Source organism: Schistocerca gregaria, unplaced genomic scaffold (assembly GCF_023897955.1).
Source record: "Schistocerca gregaria isolate iqSchGreg1 unplaced genomic scaffold, iqSchGreg1.2 ptg000722l, whole genome shotgun sequence".
Classification (NCBI taxonomy): domain Eukaryota; kingdom Metazoa; phylum Arthropoda; class Insecta; order Orthoptera; family Acrididae; genus Schistocerca; species Schistocerca gregaria.
This window is the reverse complement of record NW_026062099.1, coordinates 55,010-80,759: the sequence shown is the minus strand read 5'-3', so window position 1 is coordinate 80,759 and position 25,750 is coordinate 55,010. Positions and strand designations below refer to the sequence as shown.

General features: G+C 43.2%; 1 protein-coding gene across 1 annotated transcript; it reads right to left on the bottom strand.

Annotated features, from left to right (window-relative positions):
- Positions 1–323: 323 nt before the first annotated feature.
- Positions 324–1,262, bottom strand: LOC126320498 (cilia- and flagella-associated protein 251-like). The gene has a single exon (XM_049993995.1). It carries the CDS (start codon positions 1,260–1,262, stop codon positions 324–326), a length of 939 nt encoding a protein of 312 aa, XP_049849952.1.
- Positions 1,263–25,750: the final 24,488 nt, after the last annotated feature.

Sequence of the window (25,750 nt, the reverse complement as noted above, 5' to 3'; positions counted from 1 at the left end):
CGGATCACCCGGTGTGGTGTTATAGGGTGCCATTGGTTACACGTCTCGGTCACCTCTTGTTCGCATTGACGGAACTTTGAACAGTGGAAGTTACATTTCAGATGCGTTATGACCCTTGGCTCTACCATTCATTCGATCCCTGCGAAACCCTACATTTCAACAGGATAATGCACGACCGCATGTTGCAGGTCGTGTACGGGCCATTCTGGATACAGAGAATGTTCTACTGCTGCACTGGCCATCACCTTCTCCACATCTCTCACCAACTGAAAACGTCTGGTCAATGGTGGCCGAACAGCTGGCTCGTCACAATGCACCAGTCACTACTCTTGATGAACTGTGGTATGGTTTCTTTCTGTCTTCCTTCCACTGGTTTCTTTCTGTCTTCCTTCCACTGGTTTCTTTCTGTCTTCCTTCCACTGGTTTCTTTCTGTCTTCCTTCCACTGGTTTCTTTCTGTCTTCCTTCCACTGGTTTCTTTCTGTCTTCCTTCCACTGGTTTCTTTCTGTCTTCCTTCCACTGGTTTCTTTCTGTCTTCCTTCCACTGGTTTCTTTCTGTCTTCCTTCCACTGGTTTCTTTCTGTCTTCCTTCCACTGGTTTCTTTCTGTCTTCCTTCCACTGGTTTCTTTCTGTCTTCCTTCCACTGGTTTCTTTCTGTCTTCCTTCCACTGGTTTCTTTCTGTCTTCCTTCCACTGGTTTCTTTCTGTCTTCCTTCCACTGGTTTCTTTCTGTCTTCCTTCCACTGGTTTCTTTCTGTCTTCCTTCCACTGGTTTCTTTCTGTCTTCCTTCCACTGGTTTCTTTCTGTCTTCCTTCCACTGGTTTCTTTCTGTCTTCCTTCCACTGGTTTCTTTCTGTCTTCCTTCCACTGGTTTCTTTCTGTCTTCCTTCCACTGGTTTCTTTCTGTCTTCCTTCCACTGGTTTCTTTCTGTCTTCCTTCTTCTCCATCTCACTGTCTTCCTTCTTCTCCATCTCACTGTCTTCCTTCTTCTCCATCTCACTGTCTTCCTTCTTCTCCATCTCACTGTCTTCCTTCTTCTCCATCTCACTGTCTTCCTTCTTCTCCATCTCACTGTCTTCCTTCTTCTCCATCTCACTGTCTTCCTTCTTCTCCATCTCACTGTCTTCCTTCTTCTCCATCTCACTGTCTTCCTTCTTCTCCATCTCACTGTCTTCCTTCTTCTCCATCTCACTGTCTTCCTTCTTCTCCATCTCACTGTCTTCCTTCTTCTCCATCTCACTGTCTTCCTTCTTCTCCATCTCACTGTCTTCCTTACTCTTTCCGTTGCCTCCTTCTCCTTGACTCTGCCTCGGCGTTTGAGACAGTCTGTCCTTTCTTTCCCTCTCTCCTGACTGACCAACCGACACTGGCCGTTCACATCAAAAACAGAAGACAGACGACTACGCGAATTTACACTATTCAGGTACTAAGGCGCGATGCTACAACCCTCAAATACTATAATACGCCCGAAATATATGAATTAAACAATGCAAGTACCCAAAAACACGCAAAGAAATTAATTAAACTATCTAACAAACAAGTAAGCTAGGGTTATGCGACTTGATGCTGCAGCTGCTTATCCAACGGCGGCAGGGAGCACACTGTATCCACAGGACAGGTGGCCTGTAGTTGAAGTGTCATGATGATCTCTCCATTGGCTAAAGATTCCGGAATAGTCCCCCATTCGGATCTCCGGGAGGAGACTGCCAATGGGGAGGTTACCATGAGAAATTGATTGAATAATCAACGAAAGGATAATGTTCTACGAGTCGGGGCGTAGAATGTCAGAAGCTTGAACGTGATAAACTAGAAAATCTGAAAAGGGACATGCAAACGCTCAATCTAGATATAGTAGGGGTCAGTGAAGTGGAAGGAAGACAAAGATTTCTGGTCATATGAGTATTGGGTAATATCAACAGCAGAAAATGGTACAACAGGTGTAGGATTCGTTATGAATAGGAAGGTAGGGCAGAGGGTATGTTACTGTGAACGGTTCAGTGACCGGGTTGTTCTAGTCAGAATCGACAGCAGACCAACACCGACAACTATAGTTCAGGTATACATGCCGACGTCGCAAGCTGAAGACGAACAGATAGTGTATGAGGATATTGAAAGGGTAATGCAGTATGCAAAGGAGGACGAAAATCTAAGTCATGGGCGACTGGAATGCAGTTGTAGGGGAAGGAGTAGAAGAAAAGGTTACAGGAGAATATGGGCTTGAGACAAGCAATGAAAGAGGAGAAAGACTAATTGAGTTCTGTAACAAGTTTCAGCTAGCAATAGCGAATACCCTCTTCAAGAATCACAAGAGGAGGAGATATACTTGGAAAAGGCCGGGAGATACGGGAAGATTTCAGTTAGATTACATCATGGTCAGACAGAGATGCCGAAATCAGATACTGGATTGTAAAGCGTACCTAGGAGCAGATAGACTCCGATCACAATATAGTAGTGATGAAGAGTTGGCTGAAGTTCCTGGCGTTAGTCAGGAAGAATCAATAGGCAAAGAAGTGGGATATGGAAGTTCTAAGGAATGAAGAGATACGTTTGAAGTTCTCTAACGCTATAGATACAGCAATAAGAAATAGCGCAGTAGGCAACACAGCTGAAGAGGAATGGACGTCTCTAAACAGGGCCATCACAGAAGTTGGGAAGGAAAACATAGGTACAAAGAAGGTAGCTGCGAAGAAACCATGGGTAACAGAAGAAATACTTCAGTTGATTGATGCAAGGAGAAAGTACAAACATTTTCCCGGAATATCAGGAATACAGAAATAAAAGTCGCTGAGGAATGAAATAAATAGGAAGTGCAGGGAAGCTAAGACGAAATGGCTGCAGGAAAAATGTGAAGACATCGGAAAAGATATGATTGTCGGAAGGACAGACTCAACATACAGGAAAGTCGAAACAACCTTTGGTGACATTAAAAGCAACGGTGGTAACATTGAGAGTGCAACGGGAATTCCAATGTTAAATACAGAGGTGAGAGCAGATAGGTAGAAAGAATACATTGAAAGCCTCTATGAGGGTGAATATTTGTCTGATGTGATAGAAGAAGAAACAGGAGTCGATATAGAAGAGATAGGGGATCCAGTATTAGAATCGGAATTTAAAAGAGCTTTGGAGGACTTACGGTCAAATAAGGCAGAAGGGATAGATAACATTCCATTAGAATTTCTAAAATCATTAGGGGAAGTGGCAACAAGACGACTTTTCACGTGGGTGTGTAGAATGAGTCTGGCGACATACCATGTGACTCTCGGAAAAGCATCATCCACACAATTCCGAAGACGGCAAGAGCTGACAAGTGCGAGAATTATAGCACAATCAGCTTAACAGCTCACGCATCGAAGGTGCTTACAAGAATAATATACAGAAGAATGGAAAAGAAAATTTATAACGCGCTAGGTGACGATCAGTTTGGCTTTAGGAAAAGTAAAGGCACGAGAGAGGCAATTCTGACGTTACGGCTAATATTGGAAGCAAGGCTAAAAAAAAATCAAGACTCGTTCATAGGATTTGTCGACCTGGAAAAAGCGTTCGACAATATAAAATGGTGTAAGCTGTTTGAGATTCTGAAGAAAGTAGGGGTAAGCTATAGGGAGAGACGGGTCATACACAATATGTACAACAACCAAGAGGGAATAATAAGAGTGGACGATCAAGAACGGTGCTCGTATTAAGAAGGGTGTAAGACAAGGCTGTGACCTTTCGTCCCTACTCTTCAATCTGTACATCGAGGAAGCAACGATGGAAATAAAAGGAAGGTTCTGGAGTGGAATTAAAATACAAGGTTAAATGATATCAATGATACGATTCGCTGATGACATTGCTATCCTGAGTAAAAGTGAAGAAGAATTAAATGATCTCCTAAACGAAATGAACAGTCTAATGAGTATACAGTATGGTTTGAGAGTAAATCGCAAAAAGACGAAGGTAATGAGAAGGAGTAGAAATGAGAACAGCGAGAAACTTAACATCAGGATTGATGGTCACGAAGTCAATGAGGTTAAGGAATTCTGCTACCTAGGCAGTAAAATAATCAATGACGGACGGAGCAAGGAGGACATCAAAAGCAGACTCGCTATGGCAAAAAGGCATTTCTGGCCAAGAGAAGTCTACTACTATCGAATACCGGCCTTAATTTGAGGAAGAAATTTCTGAGGATGTAAGTTTGTAGTACAACATTGTGTGGTAGTGAAACATGTACTGTGGGAAAACCGGAACAGAAGAGAATCGAAGTATTTGAGATGTGGTGCTATAGACGAATGTTGAAAATTAGGTGAACTGATAAGGTAAGGAATGAGGTTCTATGCAGAATCGGAGAGGAAAGGAATATGTGGTAAACACTGAAAAGAAGGGACAAGATGATAGGACATCTGCTAAGACATGAGGGAATGACTTCCATGGTACTAGAGGGAGCTGTAGAGGGCAAAAACTGTAGAGGAAGAGAGAGATTGGAATACGTCAAGCAAATAATGGAGGACGTAGGTTGCAAATGCTACTCTGAGATGAAGAGGTTAGCACAGGAAAGGAATTCGTGGCGGGTCGCATCAAACCAGTCAGTAGACTGATGACAAAAAGACAAGGGGTAGGTGACCATTCCCCTGGGGTGTAGACTCCCAACAAAGGCCAGCCTGAGGTGGCCTTAGCTGTGGCTGGGTGTACATGTAGGGAGGGCCCCTGGTCAGTGGCTGGCATCAGGGTGGATGAAAGGCGATGAAGCATAGTCCGTCTTCACTTGCTGGTTGCGAAACACCAGCAGTCTCAAAGCAATTAAGAGCTCAATTCAATGCTCAGAAGTACAATCCCAAATCGTTCCCATAGCTAACCAAACCACAACAGGAACGTAAGGTTAAGGATGACATAGGATCTTATTCACCCCAGTACCTTGTCTGTTGAAGAGCTGATCGGAAATCTTTCATGACTATGAAGCCTCATTTGTGTTGAGCGTTTAGAGGACAAGTTCGGGGAGGTGGAGGGCTTCTCCAAAGTGAGATCTGGGTGAGTCTTGATCAAAACAGCATCCTCTGCCCAGTCACAGAAGTTACTCGCTTGTGACAAGCTGGGGATGTTTCTGTAACCATCACGCCCCATAAGAGCTTAAATATGGTAGAGGGTATAATATTTCGGAGACCTTCTTTTGCAGTCCGACGATAAGCTGCTCGCCAATTTAGTGGCGAGGTGTACATTTTGTATGGCGTGTCCATCGGGGTCCGAAGGATACACAGGTTGCTAAAGGTGCTTTCATATTGGCCTTCGATGGTGATACATTGCCAGAGAAGGTAAAGATGATGGTCTACCAGTGTGATGTACAGCCCTATCTCTCTCCCCCGATGTGGTACTACACGTGTTGGGAGTTTAGTCATACGTCTTCCTGCTGTACTTCCACCGTCACATGCCGAGATTGCGGACGCCCATCACATCCCAATACTCAATGTGCCCTGCCTCCCATCTGTGTCAACTGCAGAGGGCACCATTCACCTTCCTCGCCTGACTGCAGTATTTCCTAGAAAGAAAGCAAAATCATGGAATAAAAGACCCTGGACAGACTGATCTCCTCTGAGGCTAAGAGAATTTGAACTCCTGCATCCTGTACGTATGGCATCGTATTACGCCGCAGCTTCAAGAGCTCTGGCACTGAAGTCAAAATATTCTGGGTTATTAGGCTGCGTCTTCTAAAATGTTAGACATTTCGACTCCTCTGCTGGGATCCTCAGGATCTTTTGGTGGCCACTACTGCTAGAACACTGTTCTAGCAGTAGTGGACACCAAAATATCCTGAGGAAGATCCCAGCAGAGGAGTCGAAACGTTGAACATTTTAGTAGATGCGGCCTAATAACCCAGAAGATTTTAACTTAAGTGACAACTGCCACTAATGCCTGCAGACTTAGTTTTGGCACCATCAGCTCCACCAATCCAGGTCGCCTCTCGGAGCTGGAAGACTACACCTGCCCCCTTGATGGTGGTGACATTTCCCTCCTTGTTGCTTCTGCACCACCTAGTTTGGGAGCAACAGCCCCCAACAATTGGGGATGTAAATTACCACTTCTAAGCTGCAGAAGCATATGTCTTCACCTTCTCTCGCTAGGAAGGGGTCGATTGGGTCGCTCCCTTCCCAGGTTTATTCTAGTGGGAAAGACACCTGCCAGTGGCTGAAAAGCCCAAAAGCAGCTGATAGTAGGGCTTCATGCTCACCCTCAGTCCCAGAGACTAAGCCAGTGAAGTCCTCTCAGCCATGGAAATCCAAGGAACAGCGAGAGAAATCCGAAATGAAAACCCCTAAGACCAAGGAAATTGCAGTGGCACCCTAACCACTGCAACCTACAAGCTCTCTGACTGAGGATGGGTGGAGCTTTTGGCATCCGCTGAGATCCTATGCGTATATACTTCCCAGGCAATAAATCGGTGTTAATTTCCTCATTGAATGTTCCATGCCTTCCCAGTCTAACAATGTCGTCCTCCAGTGGGATTGAGACGGTTTTTTCCACTGCCTGCCTGAGATATGGCAACTGTTAAGCTTTACACCTATCTGCATTGCCCTCAAGGAAACCTGGTTCCCAGCAATGTAGACCCCTGTCCTCCTTGGCTATATGGGATGTTACAGGAATTATAGCGACTGTAATAATCAAGTGAAGTTTGCGTTTATGTCCTAAACTCGGTCTGAAGTGAACATGTGCCCCTTCAGACCCCTTGTGAAGCTGTGGCTGTGAGAATGACTATGTAGGAAAGAACTGTCTGCAATGTATATCTTCCTCCAGGTGGTGCAGTACCCTTGAATGTTATAGCAGCACTGATTGATAAACTCCCTAAATCTTTCCTACTTCAGGGAGATTTTAATGCCCATAACCTGTTGTGGGGTGGTACCATGCTTACTGGCCGAGGCAAGGATCTCGAAACTTTACTGTCGCAATTCGACCTCAGCCACTTAAATACTTTGGCCGCCACACATTTCACTGTGGCTCATGGTAGTTAATCGCCAATTGATTTACCAATCTGCAGTCCAGGACTTCTCCCATCTATCCACTGGAGAGCCCATGACGACCTGTGTGATAGTGACCACTTCCCCATCTTCCTGTCACTGCCCCAACGTCAGCCACACAGACGCTTGCCCAGATATGCTTCGAACAAGTTGGATTGGGGAACTTTCACCTCTGTTGTCACCACTGAATCTCCTGCACAGGGTAACATGGATGTGATGGTTGAGCAGGTGACTAGCGCAATTATTTCTGCGTCAGAAAACACGATCCCTCGCTCTTTACGGTGCCCAAGGCGTATGGCAGTCCTTTGGTGGCCACCGGAAGTCGCAGAAGCAGTTAAGGAGCGTCGGCAAGCTACACAGCGGCGTAAGCGGCACACTTCCCTGAAGCACCTCACGGCCTTTAAATGGTTCTGCCTCTGCTCGCTACCTTATCAGACAACGGAAGTCGGAGTGTTGGGAGAGAGGTGTCTCCATTGGGTGTCACAAGTCACCTTCCCAAGTCTGGACAAAGATGATACGTCTTTTCGGGTACCATGTCCCAACAGCTGTTCCCAATGTTACCATGAATGGCGAGTTCTGTACCGACGCAAACACGGTTGCCGAGCACTTTGCTCAGCACTTTGATCGAGCCTCTGCGTCTGAGAATTACCTCACAGCCTTTCACGCATTCAAACAGCAGGTGGAAGGGAACGTCCTCTTTCACTACATGATATGGTGAATCCTATAACGCCTCATTTAGAGTGGGAGCTCCTCAGTGCCCTTGCACATTGCCCTGACACAGTTCCTGGGCCTGATCGCATCCATAGCCAGATGATTAAACATCTCTCATATGACTACAAGTTACATCTTCGTCATCTTTAACTGTATCCGGTGCGATATCGTCTTTCCATCGCAATGGTGAGATAGCATCATGATTCTGGTGCTCAAGCGCGGTAAAAACCTGTTTGATGTCGACAGCTATCGGCTCATGAGCCTCACCAGTGCTCTTGTAAGCTGCTGGAACATACGGTATATAAGCAGTTAGGTTGAGTCCTAGAGTCACGTGGCCTACTGACTCCAAGTCAGGGCGGCTTCCGCCAGGGTCGCTCTACTACTGAAAATCTTTTGTCCATTGAGTATGCCACCCGAACAGCCTTTTCCAGGCGGCAACACCTGATTGCCGCTCGCTTAGTACTTTGTCAAAGTTGGCGACTTCCATAGTTCCATCCATATCCAGGAGAATGGGGTCGCGCAGGGCTCGTATGGACTGTCTCTGTTCTTAGTGGCCATTAAGTCTCGCAGAAGCTGTCGGGCCCTCCGTCTCACCTTCTCTGTATGCAGACTTCAGCATTTCATACTGCTGCTCCAGAGCTGTTGTTGAGTGGCGCCTCCAGGAAGCCTTCCACAAGGCGCAGTCTTGGGCTCTAGCCCACGGCTTCCAGTTTTCAGCCGCAAAGTCGTGTGTCATGCACTTCTGTCGGCGTCGTACCGTTCTTCTGGAACCCCCGCTTTATCTTAATGACGATCCACTGACGGTAGTGGAGATTTAGATTCCTAGGACTGGTTTTCGGTGCCCGATTGACTTGGCTCCCTCATCTTCGTCAGCTTAAAGCAGAAATGCTGGCAGCACCTCAATTTGCTTCATTGTCTGAGCAACACGTATTGGGGTGCAGATCGCTCTACGCTGACGCAGCTCTCCAGAACCCTTTTCCAACCCCGAAATGACTATGGGAGTGTGGTTTATGGTTAGGCGGCGCCTTCAGCGTTGCATTTAATTTACCATGTATACCACCGTGGGGCTCGATTAGCGACAGAAGCTTTCAGGACGTGTGCAGGGACCAGTGTACTGGTATAGGCTGGGTCTCTCCATTGTACATCAGAAATGCGCAACCGCTCGCCAGTTACGCGGCACACGTTCATAGTTCTCCTGAGCATCCGAATTAACGTTCCCTTTACCCGCCTGCGGCAGTCCATCGCCCGCATCGGCGGCCGGGATCGGGGCTAACGATTGCGGTTCGCGCGCTGTCCCTTCTCTCCGAACTGGAGTCCTACCTTTTACCACTTGTACTTCCGGATCGTTCACGTACGCCTCCGTGGTGTACCCCTCGGCCGCAGCTTCATCTGGACCGTTTTCATGGCCCTAAGGACTCCATTAGCCCCATCGCTCTCCGCTGTCAGTTCCTCTCGATTCTTGACGTGTTCTGGGGCTCTAAAGCTGTTCACACCGACGGCTTAGTGGCTGATGGTCATGTAGACTTCGCATATGTTCATGGAGGACATTGATCAATACTCCTTGCCAGTTGGCTGCAGTGTTTTCCTTGCAGAGCTGGCGGCCATATGTTGTTCTCTTGAGTACAACCGATCATGCTCTGGCGAGTCATTTCTCCTGTATACTGACTCATTGAGCAGCCTAAAAGCTATCGACCAGTGCTACCCTCGCCACCCTCTGGTAGCGTCCATTCAGGAGACCATCTATGCTCTGGAACCGTCCCATCGTTGGTGCTGTTTGCCTGGACCCCAGAACACGTCGGAGTCACTGATAACGAACTTGCCGACAGGCTGGCCAAACAGGCGATGCGGAAACGGCTTCTCGAGATAGGCATCTCCGAAGCTGACCTACGTTCTTTCTTACACCGCAGGATTTTCCGGCTTTGGGAGACGGAATGTCATAACGGCAAACACGAACTGCGTGTCGTTAAGTAAACTGAATGCAGGTCTCTCGCAGGGAATCAGTTGTCCTCTGCCGGCTCCGCATTGGCCATACGAGGCTAACGCATGGTTACCTACACCATCGCGAAGACCCACCTCAGTGTCGCTGTGGCTCCCAAATGACAGTCGTCCACTTCTTGCTGGACTGCCCACTTTCAGCCGCTGTGCGTCAGACATTTAACTTTCCCAGCACCCTGCCTTCGGTGTTGGACGACACTGCCTCCACAGCAGCTTTAGTTTTACGTTTTATGCGTGAGAATGGGTTTTATGCTTCTATGTAGGTTTTAGCGCGTGTCCTGTGTCCCTCTGCGTCCTCCACCCTCGTGCTTTTACGTTTGAGGTTTGTGTGTTGCAGGGTGGCTGGCTTTTCCTCTTTATTATCGTGGATGGCCAGCCACTGTAATCTTTGTTTTACTCTTCTGTTTCTTGCATCTCTGTTCTGTTGTCTTTTATTCCTTTTAGTGTTGCCTTCCCTTCGTTCCTGTGGCTTTTCCTTTCTGTTCTTTGTTATGTTTCGTCTTTCTTATTCTTACACTTTTGGAATTATGTTAGGAACAAGGAACCGATGACCTCGTAGTTTGGTCACTTCCCCCACCCCCCTCTTTTCAACCAACCAATCACAGCTAGACGAGTTAACCGCCGAATGATCCTCATTATAGCCCAGTTCGAGCCTAGTCTTACCCACGTTGTTTGAAAGCCGTCTGTGCCGGTCAAAACTTGTAGGGAACAAGTAATTTCGGTCTGCTTCCAGGTATAAGGGGTTTCTGAAATCAGACATACATTTTCAGTATCACTTTATGCGTTTGGTCGTTTACTAGTCGATAATTATGAATATTATATTATTGGTGGTGGTAAATTTGTAGACCGCCAAATAAAGTTTTAAATTTAATGAAATGGAAAACCACAGGTATAAATTTGACAACCGAAATTCTTTCGATTTTTCAAAAACACTTGAAGTACTCGCTACTGCTTAAACATTTTGTTGTTCTCATGGAGTACTAAGTGTGTACGAAGTTTGCAGTATACCCGTGTTCCAAACGTCGTGGCCTCCCCTTGTTATTCAGAACCACACAAACGTCTGGAAACTAGTCCGTACGCTCGGACATTCATTAATTCTGCAGCGAGGCACCGTGTCAAACGCTTTCCGGAAACCTATGAATATTGAAACTGCCTGTTGTCCTCTAGTCATGGTTTCTAAGATCTCATGAGAGTAGGGCAAGCTGAGTTTCACAAGAGCGATGCTATATAAATCCGTGCTGATTTGTGAACGAAAATTTCTCAAGGAAATGTGTTGTATTAGAACTCAGAATATGTTAAATTATGCAGCAAATCAATGTTACAGATATTAGTAGCAAATAATGCAGGTCAGTTTTACCTTCCTGATACATAAACGTTACCTGAGCTACCTTCCAGTCGTTCGGGACTCTATGCTGGGCGAGTTATTCACGATGAATGAGAACTAAATAATAGTTCACTGCCACAGACTAATCTGTGTAAAAGCGAATTGACACAATGTGTACCTGGCGACTTATTCGCTATGCTATGTCCTCCATACGAATTCGCGTGAGAATCAAACCTTCCTTCATGTTAACAGGTGTCAGATATAACAAGAGGCCGTGTGAGGCAGTATTACATACGCTCCAACAAAATCTGACACAACACCTGGTTTCATAAAGCGATCTCGAGTCAGCCGAAGTCAGCTTCGAACTAGGAAGACCTAGAAAAATAACGTTGGGTAATAATCGTTTTGTGCAGCTGGCTCAATCATTTAAAATGATCAGCACGTGCAAATTGGCGCTAAATACACTTGCACCAGGCGACCGAACACCACCATGCAATTTCATTTTTGTGGCATGTTTGTTTCCACTGAAATAATATCTAAATTGCTATTCTCCTGTTAGAATTTTATTGCTGTATGCTGTAACTTGTCCAACTTTTACACTTACACTGGCACAAAAATTCAAGCATGTCGAATCGAAACAGAAAAAAATTCCGAAAATAGTCTCCTTCTGCCATTTTTCAAAGAAAATCTCAAATGAGCAAGCAGTTCATTTTAGCTCTGAGAAAGTCTGAGTATACAACAGGTATGGAACGCCCATTTGCATTTTGTATGCATCAAAAAGAGCTTCATACCATCTCGTACTGTCGTCCACCCTTCATAAATAACGATAGCTTTATTTGTATAATTAGTTAATCTAACTGCCCTACACATTTCTGTAATTCTGATCAAACCATTAACCTCAGATGAAAGAAATCCAAAGGGGGAGGGGGAGAGAGGATGTTGCTCCTAATTGTTAGAATACAGCGATACAAAAGAGCATTAGATAATGAAATTAACATCACTGCAAAATGATTTAAAAGAAACATACTAGTTCACATATTGTCGGCCGATTAGCAAAGCTGGGACAAGAGGAAAGCAAAGCTGTCATCGACAAGACAAAAAATAGTTATCCAGAATACCCATGCGAAATTAAGGGCATCAGTAGGTCAGCGAAGTAATGCAAATGACCACTGTCGTTTAGATGAAAACAGACTACGTGGTTGCCACTCTTAAGAGATTCACCACTTTATTCTCAATGCAGGAGCCAAATTGACCACAGGTCGGATTCAAACAGAGAAATACAACATAACGATAAAAGCAAAACTCACAGTAAGCGATAAATGATAAATGCAACATAAACCGTAAGACAGAAGACAAACTTAAATAGACAAGTGCGCAATAAATACAGAAAACATCAGTAATGCAAATTAAAATTTTCACATAATCATAGACCACCAATACAAGGCACCAAGAAAACAAACTATTACCGAAGAGCCTGCAAATTAACATAAGTGGAATTGAAGTCTGTTGCTTTCGTCTACTACTCCTTAGAAACGAGTTAAATATTCGTCCGTAGTATAGCTGTGCACACATCAACGAATGCAAACTATAAAAACGTAGATGTCTTCTGTGGTCTGACTCAATAGTTCAGAACATGATCGAAATGATTCCTCCATGATTCATATTATCAGTAGACATGAATAGCAACTCCGTGAAAAACACTATTTTCTATATCGTACTATAAAAACACTACACCATGAGGTGTAACTTTTGATTTGAAACACTTTATCATGAGTTTCGGCCTGCATTGCCTATATACAAATCTCCAAATGCTCAAATAGAGAAAAGAACTGGCATTAATATAAACACGTGCAAATTTTTCACTGGCTGTACTTCAGAGCTTCGTAAAACTGTATCAACTTGCATATGGTTCATACTTCGGGCCAGCATTTAGTGAACAGTTGTTCATACATTTTCAACTAAGAAGTGTCGGTAAACAGGGAATTACATACCTACGACTAAGTGTACGGTCTCTTCCGTACTCTTGGCGCTAGATGCGCACGTCCTCTGTTACTTTCACTGTTCGAGTAACTGCTTGAAATGTTGTTGAAATATCTAGCGTATCATAGTTTTTACGGGTGACTGTTGTCCTAATCTGGACGTGCACATCTTGTACAAAGCGTAATGAAACAAAAGTACACTTCGTTGTATTCATATAATTCCCTGATTTCCAACTTTGTTCAGCTGACAACGCCTAAACACCTTTTCATAAAATACCACCCGTAAGTGTCACCATATTGACGTTCATACTACACTACGCTCAGAAGTAGACATGTGGAAAATAATTATATTTCTTAAAGTTTTAATGTTAGCTTTCCTCTTATCTATTGTAGCATCCGGAAGGTGGCCATTCCAGGCTGACAGCGGTTCTGATTTTCATAATGTGACTGTCAGAAATAAAAATAAACCTCAACAGTAAGTCGCTCCTCAAACGGATATTTTCAAAAACTGTTGACACATGCAGCAATTGAACTATAGTAAGGCACAAAATGGGAGGGGTATCTTCTTGCAGGTGTCAACAGGGGTCACACTGTGCACCTGTGGAGCGCGACCTCGCTGCCTCAATCGCCTCAGGAAACTCTAGAAGTGGACCGTGTCTTGCATGCACTTCACCGACCTGATGCATTGGCGGTAGTCGTGATTGTCTCTGCGTATCTTTTGCATCCTTACAGGATGGAGTGTCGATGGTCGTTTGGCTATTCCTTCACCAGGGTGGCTCGTAATCGATGTCCTGTGCGCCCCCCACCCTTTGCAAACAGGGTGCATTGTCAAATTAAGTCGGCTAGTCGAAAGTTGACAGACCCTGATGTGTCTTGGATCTGATGCATCAGATGGAACCTTCGTTGCTGCCAACCCCCCCCCCCCCCCTCCAATTTGGATTGATCTTAAACGCCTCAGAGGACCGACTACCATGCGTCCTCATCTTGTTAAAACATAGGTGGCAATCGTGCTCCTGCGCCAACCACAGTACTTCGTCGTGCCGCCAGCCTGTTGCCCATCGGCGCAGCCACCTACGCGTGCTGCTTTACAAAATACGTGGTTGTCTCTGTTGAGTGCAATACACGGGTACTGGTGGGTGTGTCCGTGTGGCCAAAGCTCGCCACTGGAGTGAGGGAACTCCCAGCACCTGCGTGCTCACCGGACGGCTCGCAGCTGGTAGTCCAGGAGGCACATTCCGCTTACCTGTAGCTAATCCTCGGCCCGTCTAGGTAGTTTGCCCTTCTGCCGTACTGCCAAAATTTGTCTGCATTACGGTAGAGTTAAAATTCACAATACACAGAGGAAAGAACATGGCTAATGTGAACATAAGATGTACAAGAAAGGATCGCAAATATTTTCAATGTGGGCGTTAATTAAACAATGAAAAAACCTACCTCACCAGTGTGGTGTGGCTCAGAATGAAACAAATCGTCCTGAAGTAATTTGAAATTTCGTCACATGTGATTGACAGTGATAGTTGATATAAGGATTATTCCTCTCAAGAGGGACAACAATAGCTCAGGGTTGGTGTTAATGTTGTTCACATGTTCGTATTTTACCACTAATTTGTGCTTTTAACCAGATGAAGACTTAATAAACTGAGCTGACACTCTGCACTGGAAATTAATTTTGGAAATGGTTTCCCCATGATACCCTTTCTCTCAGGGGTGTTGGTCCAGGAATGTATGCATGAGAACGGTTGTAGGCTGTGAAGTCGAGAAGGTAGAGCGAAGTACTGGCAAAAGTAAAGCTGTGAGGGCAGGCTGTGAGTTGTGACCAGAGAACAGTTGGTACGATCTGTTCTTAAAATAGCCGCAGTTCGTAATTTAGGGTTCCATTACGACAAACAGTTAAAATAGATACATACATACATAAATCCCTGATCCATAGATCATGAACTCATTACGTAATGATGTGGAACGTGCCACTTTAACGTAAGTTTTCTTTACACAAAATAATTTTTTAAAGTTACTGCTCCATATCTAGGAATTCATCTATTAGGTAGGAGGAGTTATAATTCAGAAATTCTTTTAATTTGCTTTTAAATGTTAGTTGGCTAGCCATCAAAATTTTACTACTATTAGGCAAATGACCAAAGATTTTTTGTGGCAGCATAATTCACCCATTTCTGTGCCAAAGTGAGATTTAATCCAGAATAGTGAACATCATACTTTCTTGTAGTGCTGTAGCTATGCACTTCACTGTTTAACTGGGACAAAGTATTAATGACAAATTTGTGTTGGGCTCCAGCTGTTACTGATTACACAAAACTGGGCAATGAATACTTTCTCTCTTAGTGACGAATTACCCCCAAAATACGATGCCATATGAAAGCAGTGAATGAAAATCATATCAGTAAATTAGCCTACTACGCCTATCACCAAAATGTGCAAAAACACTAAGTAGTTGAATCTAACTGTTTCAGCAAATCATCGATGTGTTTCTTCCAATAAAATTTCTCATCAATGCACACATCAAGAAATTTTGAGTATGCTGCCTTAGCAACAGACTTCTGTTCATAGTCTATATTTATCAGTGATGGTATGCCATTAGCTGATTTACTGTACAGAATTGTATAAATTGGGTTTTCTCATAATTTAGTGAGTCCATTTGCAGAGAACCACTTCATAATTTTCTGAAAGACATTATTTGCAATTTCCTCAGCTGATTCTTGCTCTTGGGTGTGATTGCTATACTCGTATCAGCAAAAAGAACTAGCTTTGCATTTTGATGAATGTACAGTGGCAAGTCATTAATACATATTAAGAACAATAAAAGACCCAAGACTGAACCATGTCTAACACTGTTCTTGATAACTCCCCAGTTAGGACTCTGCTGGTTTTTGCAGACTATCTGTACTGTTAATTTAAACCTTCTGCATTCTAGTTAAGTATGAATTAAATCACTTGCGCACTGTCCCACTCAAATCACTGTACTTAATCTTACGTAGAATAATTTGATTATTCACACAATCAATAGCTTTTGAGATGACATCCCAATGGGTGATGTTGGGTTATTCAATGCATTTAATATTTGATCAGTGAAAGCATATATATCATTTTATACTGAGAAGCCTTTCTGAAAATGAAATCGGCGTTTTGTTAGTGCTTAATTTTTACAATTTTGTAATACTACTCATGAATAAATTACTTTTTAAAGGATTTTGGAAGAAGCTTTCAGAAGTGAGATTGGGCAGTAGTTGTTGGCATGAGATCTATGCCCTTTTTCATTCAATGGTTTAACAATAGCGTATTTCACTCTATCTCGAAAAATCCCTGTTTCAGTGAGCTGCTATAAATATGGAACAGAAGCCTACTTACTTGTTGACAACAGACTTTCAGTACTCTGTTGGAAAAGCCATCAATTCCATGTCAGCTACTGTTAAGTGAATTTATTATTTTCTTAATTGCAATACAAGAGGTGGGTTGAATTTAAATTCTATAAAATTGCATAGGTACTGCCTCTTCCATAAACTGCCTAGCATTTTCTAATGAATAGCTGGAGTGTAATTTACCTACAACACTTAAAAATGATTAATAATGTTCTCTACTTCTGACCTCTTGTTAGCAAACTATTCATTGTGTCTGATAGAAATACAGTCCTCCTGTGCTCTTGGCTGCCCTATTTCCCTTTTAACAACATTCAAAGTTGTTTTAATTTTATCAGATATGGTACTGTCAGACATCATACAAATACTTCTGGAGTTTGTACAAACTTTTCTTAATACAGTGCAGTAGTTTGTATAAAGTTTCACTGTTTTCGGATTATTACTCCCCCTTGCTATATGATACATTCCCTCGTTTGCAAGATATTTTTATCCCTTTGGTAAGCCATGGCTTTTTACATGGTTTCTTACAATTATATTTCACTGTTTTCAAATAAACTCAAAGGTATCATGAAATAGGTTAAATTTTAAATTAACATGTTCACTGCACACCTCACCCCAATTTATCACAAGCTTTCCCCAAAATTTTGAATTGTTAAATCATTCACTTAACGGACTATTTTGGCGGATTGTTTTTTATTACTGTATGGAGCTATATCATATGCTCTAACTAGCTGTGCATCATGATCAGAGACCATTCTTAACAGGAAAAGTTATTGCATTAAATTTATCTTGGTATATGAATACATTATCTATCAGTGTGCTGCTTTCCTGTACCACCTGAGTAGGAAAATCAGTAACTGATGTCAAACTGAAAGAACCAAGTAATAATTCAAACTCAAGCTTTCTATTGGACTCTTTTGGAAAATGTACACTGAAATCCCCACAAACAATTTTCTTTCCTCTGTCTGACAGATAGCACAACAAAGAATCCAACTTTAAAAAAAATGGAAAATTTCCCATTGGGGACCTGTACACAGTTAAAATTAGAAAAGTGCCATTATTTAGTTTAAGCTCACATTCATATACTTCTATTTGCTGCTCTATGCTAAATTTCTTAGTTCCCAATCTTTTCACACCGACAGATTTTTACCACGTATGGCAACTCCTCTCTCAAGAGTGTCTACTTACATGTGCTAAAAGCTTATATCCACCTACATTTACATTACCTATGACTATATGATGATCAGACAAGCGTAGTACATATTTTCGATCCTCCGTTTCCAACGCTTCTATAAAAAGTGGTTTATCTACTTCGTTTTTTAACGCTCTGATAATCTAATGCAATATACTACCATTATTTTTGACTGCTTTTGTGTGAACCATGGGACATTTAACATTTTTCACTGTACTGTTAAGAGAATACTGTTTTCATATATCTAGTACCTACCTACTTACCTACCTACATGCCTGTCTAAACTTCTCGCAAAGCTTAATTTCAATCAATAGAGGATGATTGGACACTGATTTTAGCATAAAGTACAACCATGGGTTTCAGTGCCCTCTTAAAGATTTTGCTATCGTCCCAGCCAGTTTACCCTTCCCTTCCCTTTCCTATTGAGATGCAGGCCATGTCTTGTGATGTCCCACCTACAGTACCATCAACAGGAACAAAACCTAAGCCTGACAAAGTAGCTGCACAAGGCAGTTGATCTAGCTCGATTTTGACCCCCTGACAGCTGTTCAGTTGGAGTCGATCATACCACATGAAAGCAGGTACCAATCCAACATCGGTATAGTTCGTTTCAGATGCTGTTCTTACCAGGTACACTCAGTATTGCAGTCCTGATACCTCTCAATACTGTTTCCCGCTCCATCCACAACCACAACATGATATTGATTTGTGAAACACTTGCACAATGATCCTACATCCTCTCACTTGGCTAAGACATGCACTGGGATTGAAAATGCTTGTGACCTGGTACCTGTCGCCAGATTTTTCCTGCAATATCTGGCCCAGACTACTACCGAAGAAAAAACTTTCCTCCTACTTTCTACTTTTGCAACAGTTGGTTTTCTGGTGAGTCTGAGTGCTGACTACACTTAAATCTACTTGAGCCTCTTCCTAAGTGAGGCAGCAAGGCAAACCTATTGTTTGTGCCAATGATGAAACAGTCATATACTGTTGTTTCTGTGTCCCCTGTTCCTTGCTACCACTTCCCACCTGTCTTCTTCTTTCTGCCCCCTTATTAGTTCTTCCCGAACACTGTCCATTTCAGCCTGAAGAGCTCTAAATCTTCCCTTCCTGTTCCGCTACTTTCCTATCCCTTTAAAATGATTTGCAATACCATGGAAGAGACCTATAATTTACTTCCACGATTCCCATGCCACTACATTCAGCCCAGTGTAACCATCTGCCACAACAGCTGCACCAAATCCCAGAACTGAATTTCCTACTGCAGCTCACACAGTTCTCGCTCATCCTCATATTTTTACAAAATTTATATAGGCAATAACAGTAATATTCTGTTAACTACAGTTCACACGAGTCGCTAAAGTTTCGTGGAACACTAATATAAGTGTATATTATTATAACGTAATGCAGTTAAACTAAAGTTACAAATCAAAACTTGTACAACCGAAAAATTTGGCCTAAGATCGTGAATGCGCGATACGTACTTCACGCGTTTTGAAGGGAAAAGAGACAGAACATAAAATCTTCAGTTCTCGGGTAGATACGGCACTATTACATATGTGTAATGAAAGCAACCTAAATTCTTCACTTACTACCTAAAGAAATGTCTTACATTTGTATGTAAACCTACGTTTAAAGTAGGCGGAAATCTGCCCCAGGTTGTTTTTGTTTTTTTTTAGATAAATACTTTGAAACGAGTGAAACCTTCAATAGATAATATAAAACTCTAACTTCGTTACGGTACAATATCAATTTGACAGTAATGATAGAATTACTTACCTTCATGAGCTTAATATTAAAGGGCGTGCGAGCGACGCCAGTGCTGCCACTAAGATCAAGAATGGCGCGCTCACTGCCTTACAGTGAAAAGTTCATTTTGCAAATGAATGTACATTAATCTAGACACGTGTTGACACTTCTGTTTAGGAAAGCTTAGCTAGAGCAATGCGCTATTAGTTAACACCATAGGTTACCTCACCAACACGCAATCGTTCTACATGGATGCTTTGTACCACTGCTACGTTGTTTTCTACTCGCCTACCATTCCTGGAGTTCGAGGTACATGTCTGTTTTCACAAGATAAATACATACCATTTCCTTGAACATATGATTGAAAATTATTTATGCAGTAAAATATATTCACTCACAAACCTGAACTTACAGACACTTTTAAATCTTTCTCTTCTTAGTGCTTCACAATTATGACATGGGTGCATATGGCCTTAGTTGTTTTTGCGTTCTAAAACATAACAAGACAAATCAGATATCAGGACCTACTACATAGTTTCACGAAGTTTGCATTGTTTGCGTGGCTCAAGGTTAACCAAATTTCTTACAAGCTGTTTCTGGTCTTTCAGTATAAAGTACAAAGAGCAGCGGGCCCAATATTGATCTTAGAGGTGCGTAATTCTGGAGACGTTTCTGGCTACTGACACTATCATTAGGACAGTGTGTCCTATATTCAATCATGTTTTGAAGCTATGTAGCTTCTTGGCTTAGATTAAATTCATCAATCTATAGAGAAGCTTTGTCTCCAGACAATATCGTAGACTGAAAATAAATCGATGAAACCCAAAGACGTTTCCATCTTCTGAAAGCCCACTTCAATCTGTATTGCGAGGGCCAGGACTTGAATCACAGTGTTTCGTTTGGTGCGAATGCCGGCTTGTTCTACGGTGTTGTTCGAAGAGTCCAGAAGTTTATGTATCACACGCAGCAGTGCAATGAAACGAGATCTATGCGCAATATCCCGAGCTTTACTTGGGTTTGGGAGAACAATTACCTTGGCTCTTCTTAGAATACGTTTCTCGTCTCCAATAACGAGGTGACGAATTTTACTAACCATTTCTAAATACTTTCACCAGACAGCTGGGAGGGTATGAACAGAGCCGGGAGCTTAACTAGGTTTTGTGTCGATTACTGGCGCTGTAATCTCGTCAAGAGTGATGTTATAACATTTAGTGTCTTAGGTAGACGCTGCTTTTATATTTTGGAGCTCCTATTCAATAAGTGTTATTGTGCTTCGGTGACATGCTTCTTCAGATGTTTTAACAAGGTGGAAAACAATATCAAGTGTTCGGAGGTAATGTTCTCCAAGTGATACTGCTGGCTCCAGTTGCTTTTTTCTTTTTTTTTTTTCTTCGGAGCAGGGACCACGATTTTCTTCTGGATACTTACAAAATTGATGGAAACTACTCGGACGATAAATTTCTGCCTCCGTGCAGTATCTACGCTGTGCATTATTTCATCAGCTAATCGTAACCACCGCTTCAGAAACCATTGTGGTGTTTCTCACGTTCCTTGTCCAGACTTGGAATATACATATTGTCCAATATTCTCAAGACATGCGCTCGTTCGTCCTTGTGATAACTGCTCGTACACACGTGTTGCTGATACAACCAGACGGAGGAATCCAGTCCAGTTATTTATTAAGGACCTTTTTTGGTTCAGTCTGGACTGAGGAATTACGGTTATATTAGGTTGATGCACAAACAGTGTTTTTTGTCTTGCATGTTGGTATACCAGTTGCTAAGGCTTCATAGATCCGTCTTCGTTTGTAGTTCACTGTTTGAGTTTTCATTCTGTTACTTTTCTTTTCATTGCAAGTAGTGGAGCAGTGGATCTAGAAAATGGAGCGCCATATGGAGAAATGGATGCTTCGTACGTACTCTTGAGTTTGAGTTCAGTAGTGGAATGGCAGCATCGGAGGCAGCCAGAAACATGAGTGCCGTGTATGCAGATAATGCACGGCAAGCGAACGGTTTTCTAGTTTTAAGGAGGGTCCTTTTGACAAAATTCTCTCACCAGGTACAGGAAGACCTTTGGGGATCGATCGTTCAAACGCATTAATCCACAAATGATTGTCAGTGTACTGGGGACTGAGAAATGTTACGAACTACGATCTTCCCACCATCGTGCGACATAAGCATGTAAGGAACATCAAAAAATTGTACGTATAGGTACTGCATACTAAAAACAGAAATCAGGGAGTAGCCATATGTGCATCTGTGTGCTAGTCATAAATTTGCTCGTGAACAGCATCGAACATTCGTATCCGCTATCGTTAATGGTCACGTAAAATGGTGTCTTCATGCTAAAATAAGATAAAAAAGAATCGTTGACCCCAAACAAGCAACTCCCAAAACACGCGCGCCCTTTCAGAAAGATAAATTATGCATCTGGTAGAACAGGGACGACGTGGTGTACTACAAATTGCTTCCCCGAGGTCTCACCATCGCTGATATTAGTCAACAACTGAAACGTTTTGCAGACGCAATGAAACACGACGATCAAGGAGATTATTCCACGATAATGCCCGCATCCTGATATTCACCTTTTCCGTTCTATCAAACCACCCCCAACAAATTTCCTTTCCTGATGAAATTGCGCTCCGAACACGGCTTGGTGACTTGCTCGTCTCAAAACCACGTTATTCGTACAGGTACGGAATCGAAAAGTTACCCCCGGCGTTGGCAGAGTGATGTAAATTACGAAGGTTAATATATTACTAATGTCTAAATTATGTACATGTTTTATCTTTATTAAAGTTACAAAAAATGCTACGAAGTTACGCAGCAACCTAATAAAAAATACTTGCGGTGATTTGTTCCGAAGTGAGACAGTATTACCTTAGAGGGAAATCTATTTTCAGTTGTAGCGACCAACCTATGGTTTCCAACAGCAGTGATAAAGACAAAAGTCTGAATGTTACTGATTCCTTCAGTTCAGCAGCTTGTAAAAATGAATATCTTAAGCACTGAAAGTAAAATGGATATTATTTCCAACTGTCTAGTTAACCAAGACTCTCATATTGATCAGGTATTCTACACTGGGGGGGGGGGGGGGGGGGGGGGGGAGAGGGGGGAGAATCGCAGCAACATAGAAGAGTTGTTTAGAGATCAACAAAAGACGGTAGTCGTGTTTCTACATCTGAAAGATATCTGTTCAGATTCTGCTCCACTCGCGCAAGTGCGTCACTAGTAGCTTCACTGTGATGATACAAATCAGGTTTACATAAGTAGGAGCTGTAATGGTCGTGAGCTTCAGTTACTTTAGATTGGACGTGATAGGTTGAGGTTACTAAAGAATGCCTCTCCGGCGATATAGATGCCATTATGAACAACTCACTGAGTTTGGAGGAGGACTTGCAGTAGGGTTACGGGAAGGTGGACGTTCCTTTTCCAATACTGCAGAAAAGCGTGGCAGGAATGTGGCCACTGCCCACGACTGCTGGCAGCGGTTGTCATGGGGCTGTATGGTCAAAAGACCACCATGCTCTGGAATACCATGTAGCGCTACCGAGAGGGAAGGCCATCGTGTTAGACGTATGGCTCTGGCGCATTTACCGCATGTGCAGCAGCAGTGACACAACGAGCTGGTCCGAATTGATTACTTAAGAGGACAGCTCAGAGCCAGACGCCCTGTAGCGTGTGTTCCACTGACACCAAACCATTTCCATCTGCGACTTCAGTTGTCGAGGGAGAGCTCATTGGAGGGCAGGGTGGAGATCTATTACGATCCCTGATGAAATGTTTCTACCATGGTGCCAGCGATGGCAGTGTGTGATGGTTGGGAGGGGGCCAGTCGAGGGCCTGCGACCAGCTTGTGCGCGCGCGCTACACACACTGGACCCAGTTTTCGTTTAGGGTTAAGCTTCAGCTTCGTACGACAGCAGGAGCACTCCCGTGATGAGCCAAAGCACCGTGACACCCTCACCTCAGGTTTGTACATCAGTCTGATTCTACTTGCTGCGCTGCCATTCACGAACAGCTTTATAGGGAGTGTTTTCCAAGAAGACTGCGCTCGCCCAAATGCCGTTGTTGCAACCCCACGTGCTCTACAGAGTATAGATAAGTTGCCTTGCCCTGGACGATCACCAGATCCGTCTTCTACTGATTAAATACTGGACATCATCGGAAGACTGCTAGTCATCCACAAGCAGCGTTAACCTTTCCTGTATTAACCGACCAAGTGCCACAGGCACCGAACTCTGTCCTACACACTGGCATCAGACGCCTGTACAACACCATGCACGCATGCATGCATGCATGCATGCATGCTTGCATGCATGCTTGCATGCTTGGATTCAACATTCTGCCTGTTAAACGGGTTGTTAATGTAACAGCATTTCACATTTTCAATTGCTTATTTCGCGCTTAAGTTAAATTGTCATTCCACAATGTTAGTCACTTAAATTCGTCACCTAGACAAATGTATTCCTAAAATTTCAATACTCTAATAATTTTTGGGTGTTGTGTTGCCTCTGCCTCAATGTATATGGACATTGCATCTGGCGCAGGACGTAAGTATATATCAAGAACTTGGGTTGCCCAGGGAGAACATGGCTGTTTGTAGATAATACATATGGTTACTTTACCAATTCCTGTTCAGAGTTAACTAATATTGTTTGTGGAATCGGATAGCAAGTGAGATTTCAAGGTTTTACTATGGACCCGTGTGAATGTTCCATAGGGATGGTGATAGGTTGGTGTTAGAGACGTTCGTTCGCTGTGTTGAAGTCGTTCAGTAAATTTCGTGCTTGAGTTTTCAGCTCACGTCTCTTATTGTTTCTAGTGAAATACTTCAGTAAAATTTTCATTCAGTATTTTAACTTCCTGAGTGTTCCAGTGGCCCCTTGAATTTTCGGTTTTAGCTAATAATTTTGTGAAGTTAGTAGCTGTGGTGTAGTATTAGTACAAGTAGTTACTTTCTTAGTATGCAGAGAATTAAGAGACCAGTATTGGTAGTTCTACTGTTGTAACAGAACTTCGGTAACGTAGACGTGTAGTTTTTCACAGTAACGGCAAAATTTTACCATGAGTAAGAAGTTTGGGCTCTGCCGTAGGTTTGTGTGTAGTGGGTTACGGTTTGGGATTTGTTCAAAGTATTTTCATTGGGGGGGGGGGGGGGGGGGAGAGGGGTGGGAGGAAGGAATGCAATGGGGAAGCCAGTGGTCATTTTAGTGAGATTCTCTCCAGGGACTGCAGAATCTGTAGTAGAAATAAGCTGATAGAGGATCAGGAGCGTAAGCTCTGTGCCCTTGAAGTGCAATTATAATGCGCAAAGGAAGAACTAGATGGGTTGAGGGAGGGGGGGGGGGGGGAGGTGAAGGGTGGTGCGGAATGGGAACAGGCAGTGGGCAAGAAGGCATCTACGAACATGAGGTATTCAGACAGTTACACTTTGCGCATATGCAATAGACCTGAACAACTGTCAGTTAAGTGGAGAGTAGCTAAAAGACTCTAGACATTGGGAACATGCATCAGTCCTCAGCAGTTAGGCCTAGGTCAGCTGCAAAGTCACAGAAAGAAGGTACTGCTGCTAGGTGATACACGCAGTAGAGGTGTGGGCCTGCAGTTTCAGCAAGTGTTGGGATTGAGTACCAGGTCACCAGCATTGTGACGCTTAGTGCAGCGTTACCTCAAGTGACTGAAAGCATAGGCGAGTTACGTAGGAATTTCACAGACCAGTATCAGGTATCGATAGTGGCTGGAGCCAGGACCGTCTTGACAGAGACGAGGAATATGATGTAGCTGGTGACCAGGTAAAGATAGCTACTCAAACTGGTGACAATGTGCATTTCGTGCAACTGTTCCAGCATCATGATTGGTCTCATTTTAATGCAGCTGTTACGCGCATTAACGTGGGGCTGGTGAGAGTGCTGTTGGTAGAGAGCTCTGGTCAAATCTCAGTGGTGCCAGTTGGCACTGTCAGTAGATACAGAATCACTAAGCATGGGTCACACCTCATTAGGTATGGGAAGGGGAGGCTGGCAAAGCTTGTATGTGGTGGTGGTTGTAGTAGGATCACTCACAGAAAAATTCCTGTGGGAGTTGGTATTAAAGCTTGGACAATTTTTAAAGTCAGTTTATAGGTATATCTGCATAAGGGCTCACTTTCAGAGGATGTAAGTTTCCCAAGAAGAGAAGGAATTAGCTTATTTCATCAAAATATGAGAGGTATTAGAGATAAAATTAGTGAAAGGCTTATGGCTGTTGACTCTGAAGTTATTGGTATATCAGAGCACCACTTAATTTAAAGATTCAGAGGCTTCCTTTACCAGAATACAGATTAGCTGGTTGTTTTTCAAGACGTTCCTTGCTGGGTGGTAGAGTGGCTATGTATGTAAAAAAAAAGTATTCCATTTGAGTCCATAGATTTATCGTAGCACTGCAGTGAAGATATTTGAATGCTGT